General features: G+C 47.7%; 1 protein-coding gene across 1 annotated transcript in view; it reads left to right on the top strand.

Annotated features, from left to right (window-relative positions):
* PPP1R16B (protein phosphatase 1 regulatory subunit 16B) overlaps positions 1–15,165 on the top strand; it is a 57,613-nt gene that overhangs the window by 36,150 nt on the left and 6,298 nt on the right. The window contains exons 3-10 of the mRNA XM_033074909.1: positions 7,687–7,757; positions 9,673–9,818; positions 10,927–11,030; positions 11,309–11,433; positions 13,100–13,225; positions 13,574–13,649; positions 14,012–14,141; positions 14,885–15,053. Of these exons, the coding sequence (XP_032930800.1) occupies positions 7,687–7,757; positions 9,673–9,818; positions 10,927–11,030; positions 11,309–11,433; positions 13,100–13,225; positions 13,574–13,649; positions 14,012–14,141; positions 14,885–15,053 (947 nt within the window). The remainder of the gene's footprint in view (positions 1–7,686; positions 7,758–9,672; positions 9,819–10,926; positions 11,031–11,308; positions 11,434–13,099; positions 13,226–13,573; positions 13,650–14,011; positions 14,142–14,884; positions 15,054–15,165) is intronic.

Here is a 15,165-nt window from a genome sequence, read left to right as displayed (position 1 = left end):
ACATTCATGTGGTTCAGGTCACCATACAGCTGCTCAGCTGAGGCCATAGGATGCCTGAAACACGAGCTGGGGCAGAGGCTGTTGGCTCTGGAACCTAAAAGCACTTTCAAATGGCAATAGGAACTATTTCCTGCTCCACAGAGCACATCAGAGTATCCTCTTGCAAATCCTGCCAGTCTGGCTCTGTGTGGAGGTTGGAGGGGTTGCAATTCTGCTCCTCTGATCACCTGTTAGGTTATTGTGTTCATGTAGCTGGGGAGGCTCTTCAGACAGCTGCAGAAATTTCCCTCCTGACACCATTGCTGCCTTTTATCTAAACACTTCTCTGGCTGTCATTTCTATTAAAGCCAATAAATTCTTATGATGCATTTGCTTTTTGGTACCCTGAAAGACTTAATTTCTAATGAGCTTAGTACAGACAGCTGCTGAGTGCTCCATGTCCCAGTAGATGGATTTTGGTCCCATACATCAAAAGTTATTTCTGAACACGTACACAAGTGAGATCCTCTGTGCTGCTCAGATAAAAGGCACATGTTGTGTTGGTTTTGTGTTGTCTGAATGGATTTGCATGTGTTGTCATGACTTCCAAGAAGTGCTTCTTGTAGGAAAAAAGCTGGAAGAGCCAGAGGAGCAGGAGAGCACGAGGTCCTGATTGAGTTCCTGGCTCTGTAGGTGCCCTTGGTCTTGCTCTGCTCTGAAACTCAAATTAAAATGAAATGTGTTGCTCACCTCCTTAGGCTCACCAAACCCAAAAATTCAGGTGTGTACTCAGGAGATAGTGGATGCAGGAAGATGTGGTTGTCCATCCTCCCTTGCTTTGTGGTGTTGTTCCCTGCTCAGGCCACTCGTGTGGCTTCCCCCACAGTGGGACCATTCCCTGTGTGAGCTCTCACACCCTAAAAGCCAGCACTGCTCTGCTGCTGCCAAGCTCCTGAGTCATCCTTGGGAAACTTGGCCTTGGCTTGCTTGGTCCATGCCTCCCAAAGCCTGAGTTAGTATATATTTTTTAGTACTCTTTAAATCAGAACCACTCACATAACTGCTCTGAAATGCCTTGTAAAGAGAGAAGAGGCTCTGTGGCAGCCCAGGTGTTCCTGTCACAGTGATATTGGGGAATCTGCTTTCCTGGCTCCCTGCCCACAGCAATCCTGCTGAAGGCAGCTGAGCCCAAAGGTTATATAAAACACTCATCCCTTTCAAATCCCATCATCTGTTTAAAAACCATCCCAAAATGATTTATTTATTCTTCCAATACCAGGTGACAAATGGGAAACCAGGGAAGTAACCTTTGTCTTTAATTTTGCTGTATGTATTTAACATTTCCAGTGTGTATCAATTTCACTGTTAGTCTGACATGAGAAGATGATCAGGATACTTCTGAACATGACGCTGCATCCTTAGAAAGGTGTGTCACAGGGCAGCATCCTCTAATTTTTATCTTCCCAACTGAAATAAATTTGGCTTTGTTTCTGCTGTGCCCTTCAAGCACTGTGGCTGCAGGTGGGTAACTTGCCCATTTCCTTTTCCCAGTAATCCCAGGTGGATGGCAGCCATTAAAGAAAGATGCTTTATCATCACTAGCGCTAAGTGGATTATCAGAGCTTGAAGTCCTGCATGCAGAACAAGAAAAATGTGGGATGCAGAAGGGAGTGGGGCCAGGCTGTGCCCATCCATCTGAGAAGCAGCTCTGGGAGGTTGTCCCTTTGTAGCACTGCTCATTGCTGTGGTGATACAGTGATGGATAAAGCAAAAATGGATTGAAATGTGCACAAATGGGGAAAAAGAAATGGGTTCTATGCATTAAATAAATGTATGACTTGTTGACTTGCTGTCAGAATAAAACTTGTATAAGCAGGCCCCAACCCTGCAGGAGGAGCCTGCTGTGACAAACAGGCTCCTTGGGGCTGGGGAGGGCTGTGCCCTCTTAAGTAAGAACCACCAACGTCAGAAATAGATTTTTTGAGAGAAGCAGCACCTGGGCTGAGTGTGGCTGTGTGCAGTGTGTGCAGTGTCCCTGCCCTGAGAGCGTGGCACGAAGCAGATGGGGCTCTGCTGGCCTCTCTCCAGACTTCACAGCTTTTGTGGGTATATTAGAGCAATGTGTGTGCCTGGCTGTAAACTGGGTGGGAAGTGTTTAACAGGCTTTGAACCTTCCCCAGAAAGCTCAGTGATCAATCAGGATGGGATGTCTCGGTCGCTGGCTCAGCAGGCAAACTGGGCCATATTTATTTTTAGGTGTACGATGTGTTTGAAGCTGTGTGAGTGTGGCTTTTCACTTTCTGTGGGGTTTTTCTGTCCTTCAAAAAGCTTTAGGGAGCTGTGCAGTTTATCAATGGACCAGCGTGGGCTATCAGTTGTACATTGCAGGGAGTGGAGGATAAGGCTGAGTGAGTTCATCCTGTTATTGCTCAGAGTTTAGATATGCTGTTAAATGTGAATTTAGCATTGTATGCTGGGCTAGGAAGCTGCTAGAGCGCTCACAGCTTCAGTGCTGTTTTCCTGGCATTGTTTCTCCTGTGTAATAAATATCCCTGCAAAACCACAGCAGTAAACATGCAGCTTTGAAGTACTGAGCCCATCCATAGTCCCATGCCTGGCAGGCTGGGATCAGTCTCTGCAGACATTTGCCAACACCCCTGCGTGTGTGTCACTACAAATAATGCTGGAAGGAGCTTCTTCTGCTACACTGGGTCTGACTAAAGCTGCATTTGGGTGGAAAGGACTCGGAGCTATGTGTAAAAATGTTTTATTAACCCTAGTGAAATTTCATTTTATGCAGTGAAATCATGTGTGAACATAACAGAAATTATTGAGCTGTCATAGAGACCCCACCTTTTAAAAGTGGCATGGAAATGCCTGGTTCACCAAAAGGTGAACTTGAAGAATTTTGATGACTTCAAAGAGAAATTGTTGAGTAGAAAAGACTGGGACAAACCTGGATTTTTAAAAAGTAATGCCCTGTGCATGTATGTAAACTTGGAGCACACAGGTAAGCCTGCTTGCCAGTAGAGGCAGTTTGCCATTATGTATTTTTGGGAGGAATCAGGACCTCCTATCAGGAAGGTGTCTGTTGTTTTTTTTTTTTCAAATCCCTCCATGGTATCCATATCAGTTCCAGTTGGCTTTTTCTGTTAGGAGTTATTAATGCTTGAGGTATGCAAGGGCTTGGTATAGATGGAGTGTAACACTATCCAGGATTTTATGGTGTAGCTTATTGACTTAGGGGAAACTGCACTAACAAAGGTTTTTTTTTTTCTTCATCTGGTTTAGGAACTCTTCTGGAAAAGCTGTTTCCAGTGTAAACTCAGTGGGAAGTAACACCAATAAAAAATGATAGCACTGTAACATCTCTTCAGGCAGGAGATTGCCCCGTGGTGAATTTTCCTTAGGACCTCTGCAGTGTTATTTTTGCCTTTACCCTGCTTTTTAGTTTTTGGGGAGAATAAGTGAGGCTGGGAGGAAAAGGAGCTCCTGAGAAGAGGTTTGCTGTGTTTGGGGAGAAGAATCTTTCTAAGGCTGCCCTGGGACATTGGATGGAGGGCAGCTTAAAACCGAGACTGTATTTTCACAGCTGTTGTGGGAGCCTTTTCTATTTAAAACAGCACAGATGTGAATGATAAAATATAAATTGAAGATTAATGTACACCATCTTGGTGTGTGAGAGGTTCAATTATAGGCAGAGCAAGGAGAATAATGGAAAATACATTTGAGTGATCGCTCAGTTAATATAATTTGCAATGAATTATTCACAACAATTTGTTCACCCAGCTCTTATTGTGATCGCTTTCATTCCTTCATTTGCTATGTGCTTGGAACTGCTTCCCACAACTTGTGCTCGACAGGCAGTGAAGAATCTCCACGCAGGCAGCCCCTGCTCCCCACCTGCCCCCGCCTACGTGCAGAGCGCAGATCTGACACAGCTCAGCGTTTTTGGCACTGAGCTCTCTAAGAAGTTAATCGTGGTGTTAGTGTCCAGCCTGGTGCTGCTGAACACGCTGATGTGACCCCGAAGAGCCCCTTGTGTTGGGCTCAGGGGTTTGCAGAGGGCTCATTCCTGCCCTGTTCCATGGGCAGGGGGATTGTCCTTCCCCTGCAGGCTTGAGCTGACAGAAGGCGATCAGCTGGGCTGGGTGATTAATCTGTGTCCTTGGGAGCTGAAGGGTTTGCTTCCTACCTGTGCAGCATCAGGCATGCCTGGAGGTGCGGAGAAGGTGCTGGGCTCTGCAGAGAAGCGTGTGACACCGGCAGGGCTTGAGGAGAGAAGCGTTTTGCACAGTGTTATCCCTGTAACTTGTGTGTGAAGCAGCAGAGAAGGTCAGCAGTGCCACAGGGGAGGGTCCAGCTTGCAGCACCACAAAGCATCACAGATGTGCCCCCCTTTCCTGTTCTTAGGGCACTGGATAACCCACAAATGCACATTTTTTCTGAAGTTTATCAGAAAGGAGGACTTGTTCTTCCTGTCTGTTCCTGGGTAGTGGGCATGGAAGGTATCCTTGTCCTCCGTGTGTGCCTCTGCAGCTCACAGGGAGAGGGGGTGATGGAGCTGCTCTTGGCCACCCCATGCCCTGCTGATGGGCTGTGGCAGGAATGGGGCTGTGCTCTGTTGTGAATTTGGGCTGGTGGGCAGGAATGGATGGGGCTGTGCTCTGCTGTGAGCATGGGCTGGGGGCAGGAATGGATGGGGCTGTGCTCTGCTGTGAATTTGGGCTGGTGGGCAGGAATGGATGGGGCTGTGCTCTGCTGTGAATTTGGGATGGGGGCAGGAATGGATGGGGCTGTGCTCTGCTGTGAATTTGGGCTGGGAGCAGGAATGGATGGGGCTGTGCTCTGCTGTGAATTTGGGCTGGTGGGCAGGAATGGATGGGGCTGTGCTCTGCTGTGAATTTGGGCTGGGGGCAGGAATGGATGGGGCTGTGCTCTGCTGTGAATTTGGGCTGGAATGGATGGGGCTGTGCTCTGCTGTGAATTTGGGCTGGGGGCAGGAATGGATGGGGCTGTGCTCTGCTGTGAACATGGGCTGGGGGCAGGAATGAGGGCTCCCTGCTGCCTGACCCTTTGCCCCCCTGCCAAGCCCTGAAATGCAATCTTCAGCTTAGGACTGAACAGAAAGCAGTCTGATCTGTTCTTCATGTTGTTAGCCTGGACTCAGTGGTACCACATCCACACCTAACTTCATTATCTGACTTTTCTGAGCCATTTCTGGTGTCCTGCCAGTCTTCAGTGTGTTGGGAGATACTGGGAAATTAGGTGAGCTTGTCCTGAGGGCAGAAGGGAGCCAAGGGGAGGTGCACTGAGAACATGAGAGCTGCTGCAGGGGCTAGTGAAGAATTCAAAGCTTCTTTAGGGTAAGATTAAAAACTTCTCTGAATCTAACCCTTCGGGGCCTCTTACAAACTCTGTCAAGCTGTGATCACAGTGCCTTTGACACAAAACCCTGTAACAAGCTGGGATTTATGCTGCATATTCTTCCCATGGAGAAACAGCACTTACAAGGTTAATTTGCCAGCATCTACTTGTCCAAATCTCCATAATCAGGCAAAACATGATTATGGAGCTGTGTGTCATTAGTACACAATGGCACTTAACTGACTGTGATTGAATTAAAACCCTAATGGCAGAGCATCCAACGTAAATGAGAGACAAGCAGACCCACTGGTGAATGACTCGTCTATCACTCAGCTTGGATTAGGAGAGCAGGAGCTCAGGGCTGGCCAGAAACAGTAGAAGCAGAGTCATTAAATTGGATATACTGGCTGAGGTTCAGTGCTCTTATTACTGTTAAGCATGCAAGTGTTGGGGCTGTGAGTCCAGTGTAGGCGTGGGCTTCCTGCACTGGCCCTGGAGCTGGAAAAAACCCAGAGGCTTTGGATTCACTCTGGGGCTGGATGAGCTCTGTCTTTGCTGTATTCTGCTTTTTTGCAGCAGTTTCATCGGGCAGGTGTCAGTGCCTTGAAATTATTTCCAGCAAAAGTAAATCCAAGCGTTCATTTTGAGTTGAGTGAAACAACTCTGTGATATGAGGTGTTTTATTTCACTTCTGTCTGGTTTTGCCTTCCTTTGTGATAACGTCAGAGCAATGGCTTCCAATCAAAATTTCTCCTTGCTTTCGTTTTGCCTTTCTTGCAAGTGCATTTTCCAGATCTTTTAAACAAAGCCTCATAAATCATGGCTGATGTCATGGTGGGTGTGTTTTCCATGTTCTGTTTTGCGTGCCAGAAGAGCTGTGTCCCCAGGGACAGCCCTGCAGATGGCTTTCCCTGTGGATGTGCTGGGGAAGAGCTCCCTCTGACAGCAGCACAGGGATCAGGGGCTGCAGGATGCTTTGGAGCCAGCAGCCCTGCAGTGTTTGGGTTGCCAGCTCTGAGGATGGTTATTGCCCTTTTTGCTCTGTCAGTGTTTTGGATTGCCAGCTCTGAGGATGGCTATTCCCCTTTAGCCCTGCAGTGTTTGGGTTGCCAGCTCTGAGGATGGTTATTATTCCCCTTTTAGCCCTGCAGTGTTTGGGTTGCCAGCTCTGAGGATGGCTATTGCCCTTTTATCCCTGCAGTGTTTGGGTTGCCAGCTCTGAGGATGGCTATTGCCCTTTTAGCCCTGCAGTGTTTGGGTTGCCAGCTCTCAGGATGGCCATTTCCCTTTTAGCCCCGCAGTGTTTGGGTTGCCAGCTCTCAGGATGGCCATTTCCCTTTTAGCCCTGCAGTGTTTGGGTTGCCAGCTCTGAGGATGGCTATTGCCCTTTTAGCCCTGCAGTGTTTGGGTTGCCAGCTCTGAGGATGGTTATTGCCCTTTTTGCTCTGTCAGTGTTCCCTGTGTGCAGCTCTGGTTTCGCTCAGTGCTGGCATGCCTGCCATCAAACAAGATGTGACGTGAATATCTGTTCTGCTCTGGCCCCGGGGAGATGATTATGAACCTCTGGCTTGTGCTTGTGCTGTCAGTGACATTTGAGGTAGGAAAAGCATTAGGTAGTGAAATCTCTGGGGAAAAAACAGGGAATGAGCAAGAAAACAACAGAAAACGAGCATGGATCATCAAGGTCTGTCAGCAGTGTTGAATTTGAAGAGTTTCTGGTGTTGCTAATAATTTGTGCCCTCTGCCAACCTTGTTGCTATTGCCCTGTGCAAGTTTTTCACCTAGGGGCTAATGCCTTTTCACGTGTTTCAGAAATTTGCATTTTAATGGAATAAATGTTACCCTTTTCCCCAAAGCAGTCATTACAAACTAAAGCCTCTGGGAAGCTTTCTCCAAACACCCAGCAGCTCAAGTGAAGTGTCCAAAGCAGCCCTGGTGTATTTAGATGTGGCAGAGCCCTGAATGTATTTGGTTTCTCATCATGGATAGGTTGCTTCTTGAGGCAAGGCTTCATCCCTCTCATGGTGGCAGGGATCTCTCATGGTTGTAACTGGGGACCCCAAAATCCCCTTTGGGCTCTCCTGGGGGCACAGAGTGCAGAGGTGCACTCGGCATTGTGAAGCACACAGCAAAAATGGAGACTGTTCCAGCAGAGCTGAATGAAAATGTGAACTGAGTGAAGTGTCCTTTGGAGGGAGGCTGGGGAGAGTTGTGTGCTGGTGCTCTCTGCTGGATAAAGCCAGGATGGCTCTGCTCTCACTGTGATGGTGTGGCTGCCTGGCTGGAGCTGTGCAGGGCTGTGCAGGGTGGCTGCTCTGACCCTCTGTCCTTGCCTTGCAGTGTGCTACCTGCTGAAGAGCAACATCAGCCCGGACCTGTGCAACGAGGATGGACTGACTGCGCTGCACCAGGTGAGGCTGCCAGGAGCTCACACCTCCCTGTGCCTCTGCTGCCCCTGAGCCAGCCTGGCCAGCTTCAGCTAACTCTTAGATTGCTTTTTTTTTCAGTTAAAGCAGTGAAGCTTCACCATCTTGATGATCTGGTTTCCTGGGGGAGCAAACTGAGATCAAATACTTTTCTTGTTGGAGCAAACTGAGATCAAGTCCTCTTCTTGCTGTATCCCACACTTTATTCAGTGATAATAAGAGCTCAGGAGTCAGGGCTGGACTTCACATTTTCCCCACCCTTTAATTTTTGTAGGACTGGGCTCTAATTTCTTATAGAAGATTAACTTTAATTTAGAGACCTTGGCAATCCATGAGTTTTGAAAGTGATTTAAATAAATGATGCACAAGATGCTTGAAGAACCCGCTGCTGCTGGCTCAGGGGCTCCCAAAGTCTGTATGAGATGGCAGTGGTGATCAGCAGTGAAATACAGACTTGCTGTAGTGGTGTGGGGTCTGTGGCCTTCCTTGGAACCTGTTTCCATAAGGGTTTTTCTATTCTCTCTCAGGCACGTGGGGCTGGCCGTGCCTGGCAGCTGCCGCCTCCACTGCCTCCAACAACAGTGGCGTGGTTGTCACACCAGCACTCAGGGTTTTCTGGCCATACCTCCCTGCTGTGAATGCTCCCATTGACTTGGGATTTTGGATTCTTTTGCCAGTCGCCTGCTCTCTTCAAAGCTGGATGAATGTTTGTTTAAAAGTGCAAACTGGCTTCTGGGAGAACAAATGGCCCCCACCACCATGGCTTCTCCAAAAAGATCCTGCACCCAGAGAAACACTGGCAGCCTCCTTGCTTTCCCAGCCAGGCTCTAAACCCTGGAGAATCCCACCTTGCCCACTGAGAGGTTGTAAAGGTGCATTTGGGGGTTTTGATGGGAGCTTTGTACCCCCTGGAATTAACGGAATCCCTGAGCACAGAGAACCCCTCAGTGGGCACATTAGCATTCCTTCAGTGAATGTGACTTCCTTCCACTTCTGTGATAACTTGGCTGTGTGACAGGCATGACTTTAACCCCACTTCCATGTACAAATAGTGAACAAAATAGAAATACCTGAAAGGTTCTTGTCACTGGGCTGCTGAAATGCTTGTTGTGTGTTGGAATTCAGCCCCATTAACAGCCCATACTGTGTGCTGAGCTGTGTGTCTGCAGCAATGCAAAGACCACAAACAGGCCCCTTGCACAAGAATAAATCTGATTTTAGTGTCTTTATCACATGCACATTCATGTCTAGAGGTGACAGAGAGGTGGATCAAAGAGCAAATTCCACCTTCAGCAAAGAGGTTGAGGCCCTTTCTGGCCTGGCTGGCTATTCTCTAAATGCAGGAAGGAAGCTGGTTTTTGTCAGGAAGTGAAAAGTGCTCTGCAGGGTACCCCATAATTCTGGGAATCCTGTTTGTGCCTCTCCAGATAACTGTGGTAGGTAGTGTCAGCTCCTGAGAAGACTTTTGCTCATCACATGCCAGTGTGTGGGATTTTCCCTAAGAAAAGGGAATGTCAGCTTGTCAGCTCATCCCTTGGTATGTGGTTACACTGGTTACATTGAATTTCTGCTATGTTTGCTCTTGAATATGGAAAACCCAGGGGAATAGAGGCTGTGAGCATGTTTGCTGTTATTCCCTGCTGCTTCTGCCCCCACACCAGAAGGTCCAGAAATCACCAGTGACCCTTTGGTCTGTCCCATGTAGGTGTTCTGCCTTTGTGACCTGCTGGTGCTCAATTTGGTGTTTAACTCTGTTGGAGATGCTCCTTGCCAAGCAGTGCAGGGTAAAATAGGTCTCCATGTCCAGGTGCACTTTACTATTTTATAGCTGAGCAGGAATGAACCCTCATTTTCCCAAAGTCTGGAAAACCCTAATCTGTCTGCATTTCTCCCTCCCCAGTGCTGCATAGACAACTATGAGGACATAGTCAAGCTCCTCCTCAACCACGGGGCCAATGTCAATGCCAAGGACAATGAGCTCTGGACCCCTCTGCATGCAGCAGCCACTTGTGGTCACATCAACCTGGTGAAGATCCTCATCCAGCAGTAGGTGGCTTTTTGTGTCTGTCCTTTCTGGGGGTCTGATTCTACCCACAGGACACTGAGACTGCTTACTACCTTGGGAGATTGCAGCAGTGGTGATTATTCCCTGCTTTCAGGCTGCTGATGGGGTCCTTCCTGCTAGGGGGAGAAGGAGGAAGAGCAGAAAGGCTGAGGAGACAATAAAACCCAATATGACTAGACTCAGTTTTGTGAAGCTGCTGGATATTGGGCCAAAATTTGCCCCTTTTTGCCCATATTCTGGTGTGTCTGTGTGTGCCTGTGGTTGCTGGGGGGAAAGAAACAGGAGCAGCCAGCAGGATCTACCCTCAGACTCCTAAACACCACTTCAGATCTTCCAGCCCCAGTCAAGCAGACACTAGGAGGGCAGCAGTGTGTTTGTGTAACTCAGACACCTGGGTGAACTTTGTGACCTGTCTCACTGGGTCTTAATTAGTGATCAGGAAACTTCCTGCAGTGTTTGATCCCCAGTGGTGACACAGGGTGCTTGGCCAAGTCCCTAAAGCTCCAGTCTTTGTAGACTTGCCAGCAAGGAGGAGGAAGCCAGGTGTGTTTTGAGCTGTTTCAGGTGAATCCTGCCTGGAGCAGATGGCTGTGCCTGTGGATGGAGCCCTCTCCTCCCTTTCCCAGAGTGCTGGTGCTTTGGGAGTGTTAACCTGCTGCCTTCTTCCACAGGGAGACTTCTCCCTGTGGTGCTGTCATCTGGGAGATGAGCATTGAAAATTCAACTCTTCTTTGTATAATGAAGGAGAGAAGAGGATGCAGTCAAGCATCCCTTGGAGGATGTTCCCACTTGGGTTAGGAAGTTTTTGGATGAGGGTTATAAAAATGGAGTGGATGTGGAATACAGGGCATTACTGACTCAGGAAGGAGGTGTGATGTATTACCTTTCATCCAATTCTGAATTAATCTTCTCCATTCATAGCTCCACAGCTTTGCTTCAAATCTTTCTTATCTCATACCTACCTTGGTGGCATTTGGGAAACTATCAAACCCCAGTTAGTTTTTCCTAAGCATTTATCCCAGTGTTTGGCACTGTCTGCTGTGGCTGTCGGAGGTTCCTTCCTGGTGTAACTCAGTTTTCCCCCTGCAGTGGAGCAGACCTGTTGGCAGTCAATGCAGATGGCAACATGCCATATGACCTCTGTGAAGATGAGCCAACCCTGGATGTCATTGAGACTTGCATGGCCTATCAAGGTAAGGAGATTGAGTTTATGTAAAACACAGAAATGGGTCAATGTGGTACTAAAAATTACCCTGTTTCCCAGTTCTTGATTTGCCTCTGGAGAAAAGCAGAGAGCTGCTCCTGGCATAATTTCTTGGGTGCTGACTCTGGTTGTTCTGATTCCTAAAGATCATGAGGGTGAAGGATGTGGGGTCACATCAACCAGGATCATAAGTCTTATTTTACTCAACCAGAGGAGAGTTTTACTGAACCTTTCCAACTGTCCTCCTTCTAACTGGAATTTGAACAGGGATTACCCAGGAAAGGATCAATGAGATGCGAGCTGCTCCGGAGCAGGTCATGATCTGTGACATTCATGACATACTTGCCACTGGACAAGACCTGAACAGGACTGATGCCCAAGGTGCTACGCTGGTGAGTGAAACTGCAGCAGCTTCAGTTTTGCTTTCCTTCAGCCCAGAGGTTATGAAACCTTCCCTGGAGCAGGAGTTACACAAAATCAACAGGTGCATGTCACTGAGAGGAGTCCCACAGAATAGAACACATCTGCTGACCTGCAGGGAACTGAGCCTGGGAGACCTCCCAGTAACCTCCTGCTTCTCGTGGACTGATTGAACTCCTCTGGAGGAGATTGCTGGTTTTCCTGGGAGCAGGATCAGTGCTGGGAGCCCTGGAGGCTTCCTGCCTCCTTTCTGCTTTGTGTGGGATCTGGCTCACCCAGAGTCAGTGGCCACTGTGTTTGTTCTCACTGGGTGGCACCTGGACAAGTGTGCAGCACAAAGCAAGCTGGCATCTGATCTGTCTGGGCAGTGGCTGAGAAGGCTGAACAGCCCCAGCTCCTTTTACCCCACAAATGTATCTCCTAAATCGTGTGTTACAGCAGTCCCAGCTTAGGGAGAGGTCAGAAATGGGGTCATATGGGCTGGGCATTTCATACAACCATGGTCATTTAATGCTTGGGCCCACACATAACTGATACACAGGCACTTGGTTTGTGTGATTGAGGGCCAGGCCATGGCAGTGCAGTCCAGTTTCTTAATCTAAATGCCACCTTTAATACATACCATAAGTGTAAGGGGAGGGCAGGCTCCCTCCCTTATGTAAGCTTGGATGATTGAAGTTTTTATTGCAGTTTATTTTTTAACACATTTTTCCCTTTAACAAGGATTATATACATTTAATCAAGCCTCTTAGCTCCCCCTTTTGTACCACCTCCAACTGATTCCTTATTAATTCATGTGACCTCTAGAAAAGGGCATAGAATTTATGTAGAAATTAACTGGGTAGTCAGAAAGCATCAGAATTTATTTCTAGATGAAATTGTAACTCTGTGTGGTGGCATCCTCATGAAAAGTTTTTGAAAAGCAGCTTTGATTTTCCCCTTTAGCTCAACTGAAGGAGGAGGAGCTCTGTGGGGAGTTAATCCCTTCAGAGCAGTGCATGGGTCAATGTTTTGCCCAGAGATGCAGCAGCAGACTGCAATTATGAAAATCTTCAGACATGAAGTTGGGGGACTAAAAGAGATCATTATTGATTGTCTCCAAAGTGGTGGCTGTAGTTGGAAGCCAGTATCTGAAAAATCATACTCCCTTAAGTTTGAGTAGCCGGGGTTTAAAATGTTTTTGACTTTCAAATGGTGAAAATAATTACAGTGTGATTGGAAGTGCAATTGCATGGAGGGAGTCCTGACTAAAGCAGGCTGTAAATTTGATTCAAAAAAATCACATCCACAGCACTTTAGTGGGGAAGATGAGATGTTCTTCTGGCATGAGGAATGCAGAACTTAGAGTGGATGATATTCTGCAATGCAGGCTCATGTTTTGATTGGGAAGGACTTAAAAGCCCTTGATTTAAAATGTGAATACATTATTTTTCTCATCCAAATATCTAAGTTATTCTCAGAACTGTTAAGCAATTTCCTCTCCAAACAGAATTACAAGCAGGCAATATTGAACTTTGCTAATGTGCTGCCTGTCCAGCTCTAGGCTCAAACATTAGCCAAGAAAATCCTCTGAAACTCAGTGTATAAAACCATTTGTGTTGCTCGCAGATGGCTCATGCTCTGTTCCTTATCTCCTAGCTGCATATAGCTGCAGCCAATGGTTACCTGCATGCAGCTGAAGTGCTTCTTGACCAGGGGGCAAGCCTGGATGTTAAGGACTGGGATGGCTGGGAACCTCTGCACGCTGCTGCTTTCTGGGGTCAGGTAAGGAATTCTAAGTGTCATGTGTGAGGGTGGCATTTCTTTCTGGACAAACTGTGGAGTACTCTGCAAATGGAATAAATCTGTACTAGGGCTGGGCTCTCTAGACAGCATCAGAAGAGGTCCCATGGGCTCCAGAAAGAAGTGGTTGCTGAGAAATTTCAGGCAGAGCATGCCTGTGCAGTGGATGGTGGGAACAGTGTTTAACATCACACACATACCAGAGTTATTTGAGGCGAGTTGAACCTGCGTGCCACTGCCTCTCATCTTATTCCAGCCTTTAGCATTAGGGAGGAAAGCCTAAATTGCCTCAAATACCTCCATCAACTTGGCTTTCTTTGCATTCTTTAGATGCAGATGGCTGAATTGCTTGTGTCCCATGGGGCTAGTTTGAGTGCCAGGACATCTTTGGATGAGATGCCAATAGGTGAGTTTATGAAGCTTAAAGAAAGAAATGGCTGGAGTCTTCACGTGGTGCTTTCAGAAGCTTCATCACAATTTTTTAGCTGTTTTTTTAGAATCAAAATTGAAGTTTCTTTAACTGCAATTGAAATTTTGAAGCATCTACTTTACTACAGAAAATGCTTCTGGTCATAAAAAGAAGGAAGAAGGCATTTCCCAAGCACCAAGTTTTCCTGCTGTGTGTTTCCTGTGTTATCCCTGTGCTTGGGAGCCTCCCTGCTGTTGTGTGCAGCCCTAAGACCAGGCTGTCTAACTAGGAAGGCACAATTAGTGACATGGTGTTAATGAGAACTGTCTGACAGAGGGCTTGGTCTGTGTGTGCCATAGATCTGTGTGAAGAGGAGGAATTCAAAGTGCTGCTTCTGGAGCTGAAGCACAAACACGATGTGATCATGAAGTCTCAGATGAGGCACAAATCCTCGCTGAGCCGCAGGACCTCCAGCACGGGCAGCCGGGGGTGAGTTGTGCTGTGCCCTGCAGGTCACTTGGGCACTGGCCTGGCCAGCCAGGTGTGCTTGCAGAGCACCCTGAGGTCGGTGAGAACAGCCCATCTGTCCTTTCTGAATGAATTGTGAAAGGCAGTAGCTCACCTGGGTTGCTGAAAGCAGAGCTCCTTTGGAGAGCAGCTTTTTCACTTGGAAGAGGTGCTAATTCTTGGGAGGAAATAGTTTTGTGCTGATGTGGTTTAAGAACTGCTCTGAGCATAGGATCAAATGGTGAGAATTTACCTGTTAAACCACTGAAACTGGTGTTGGAAAATCATTGCTTCAAGTGGATTGATTTGAGCTTTTCAGTAGTATGTCACATGGCCAAGATGCAGTGCTGAGACACAGTTTGCACAGGTCTTTATGAGATGTTTACTGGACACCAAAGCAGTCCTGCACACCACAAGGTTCCCTAAACAGCCCATGGGCCATTTCCCTCTACATTTAATCCACTGGTTTCAGAATAGGTCCATAGGGTGACCTGCATGAGCTCTAACACAGATTTGCAGTGCCAGTTTAGAACTTAAATTCCCCCCACCTTCAGTATCCACAACAGTGCCTTTACTCTTCGTGGGTGTCAGGAAGCTGAATCCACATTCCATTCCAGAGGGAGAGGCTGTTAAGTGTGAGGAGGAGGAGGGGAGAAGAACCACAGGCTAAGAGGAAATGTCATGTCCTGCTCACAGCTCTGATGGCCCTTGTCCCTGTCCCACAGGAAGGTGGTGAGGAGGGCCAGCCTTTCGGACCGGACAAACCTTTACAGGAAGGAGTGTGAGAAGGAGGCCATGGTCTGGCAGCAGCTGGGGGCAGCAGAAGAAGGGAGAAACTCGGGTCTCATTGGAGAAATTGGGGAGACTCGGACTGACCAGGAGAATACAGACCCTGTAAGGAATCTCTTCTCTTTCATGGGAGTCACTGAGGAGGGCTGGTGGTGTGGGTTCAGTAGCAGTGGGTGGGTGGAAGGAGGCTGAAAAATTTGTAGACCTCATCCACCAG

This window comes from Catharus ustulatus, chromosome 17, assembly GCF_009819885.2.
Source record: "Catharus ustulatus isolate bCatUst1 chromosome 17, bCatUst1.pri.v2, whole genome shotgun sequence".
In the NCBI taxonomy this organism is placed as follows: Eukaryota; Metazoa; Chordata; class Aves; order Passeriformes; family Turdidae; genus Catharus; species Catharus ustulatus.
Note: the sequence above shows the minus strand (reverse complement) of the source record. Positions and strands in the feature narration are given on the sequence as shown.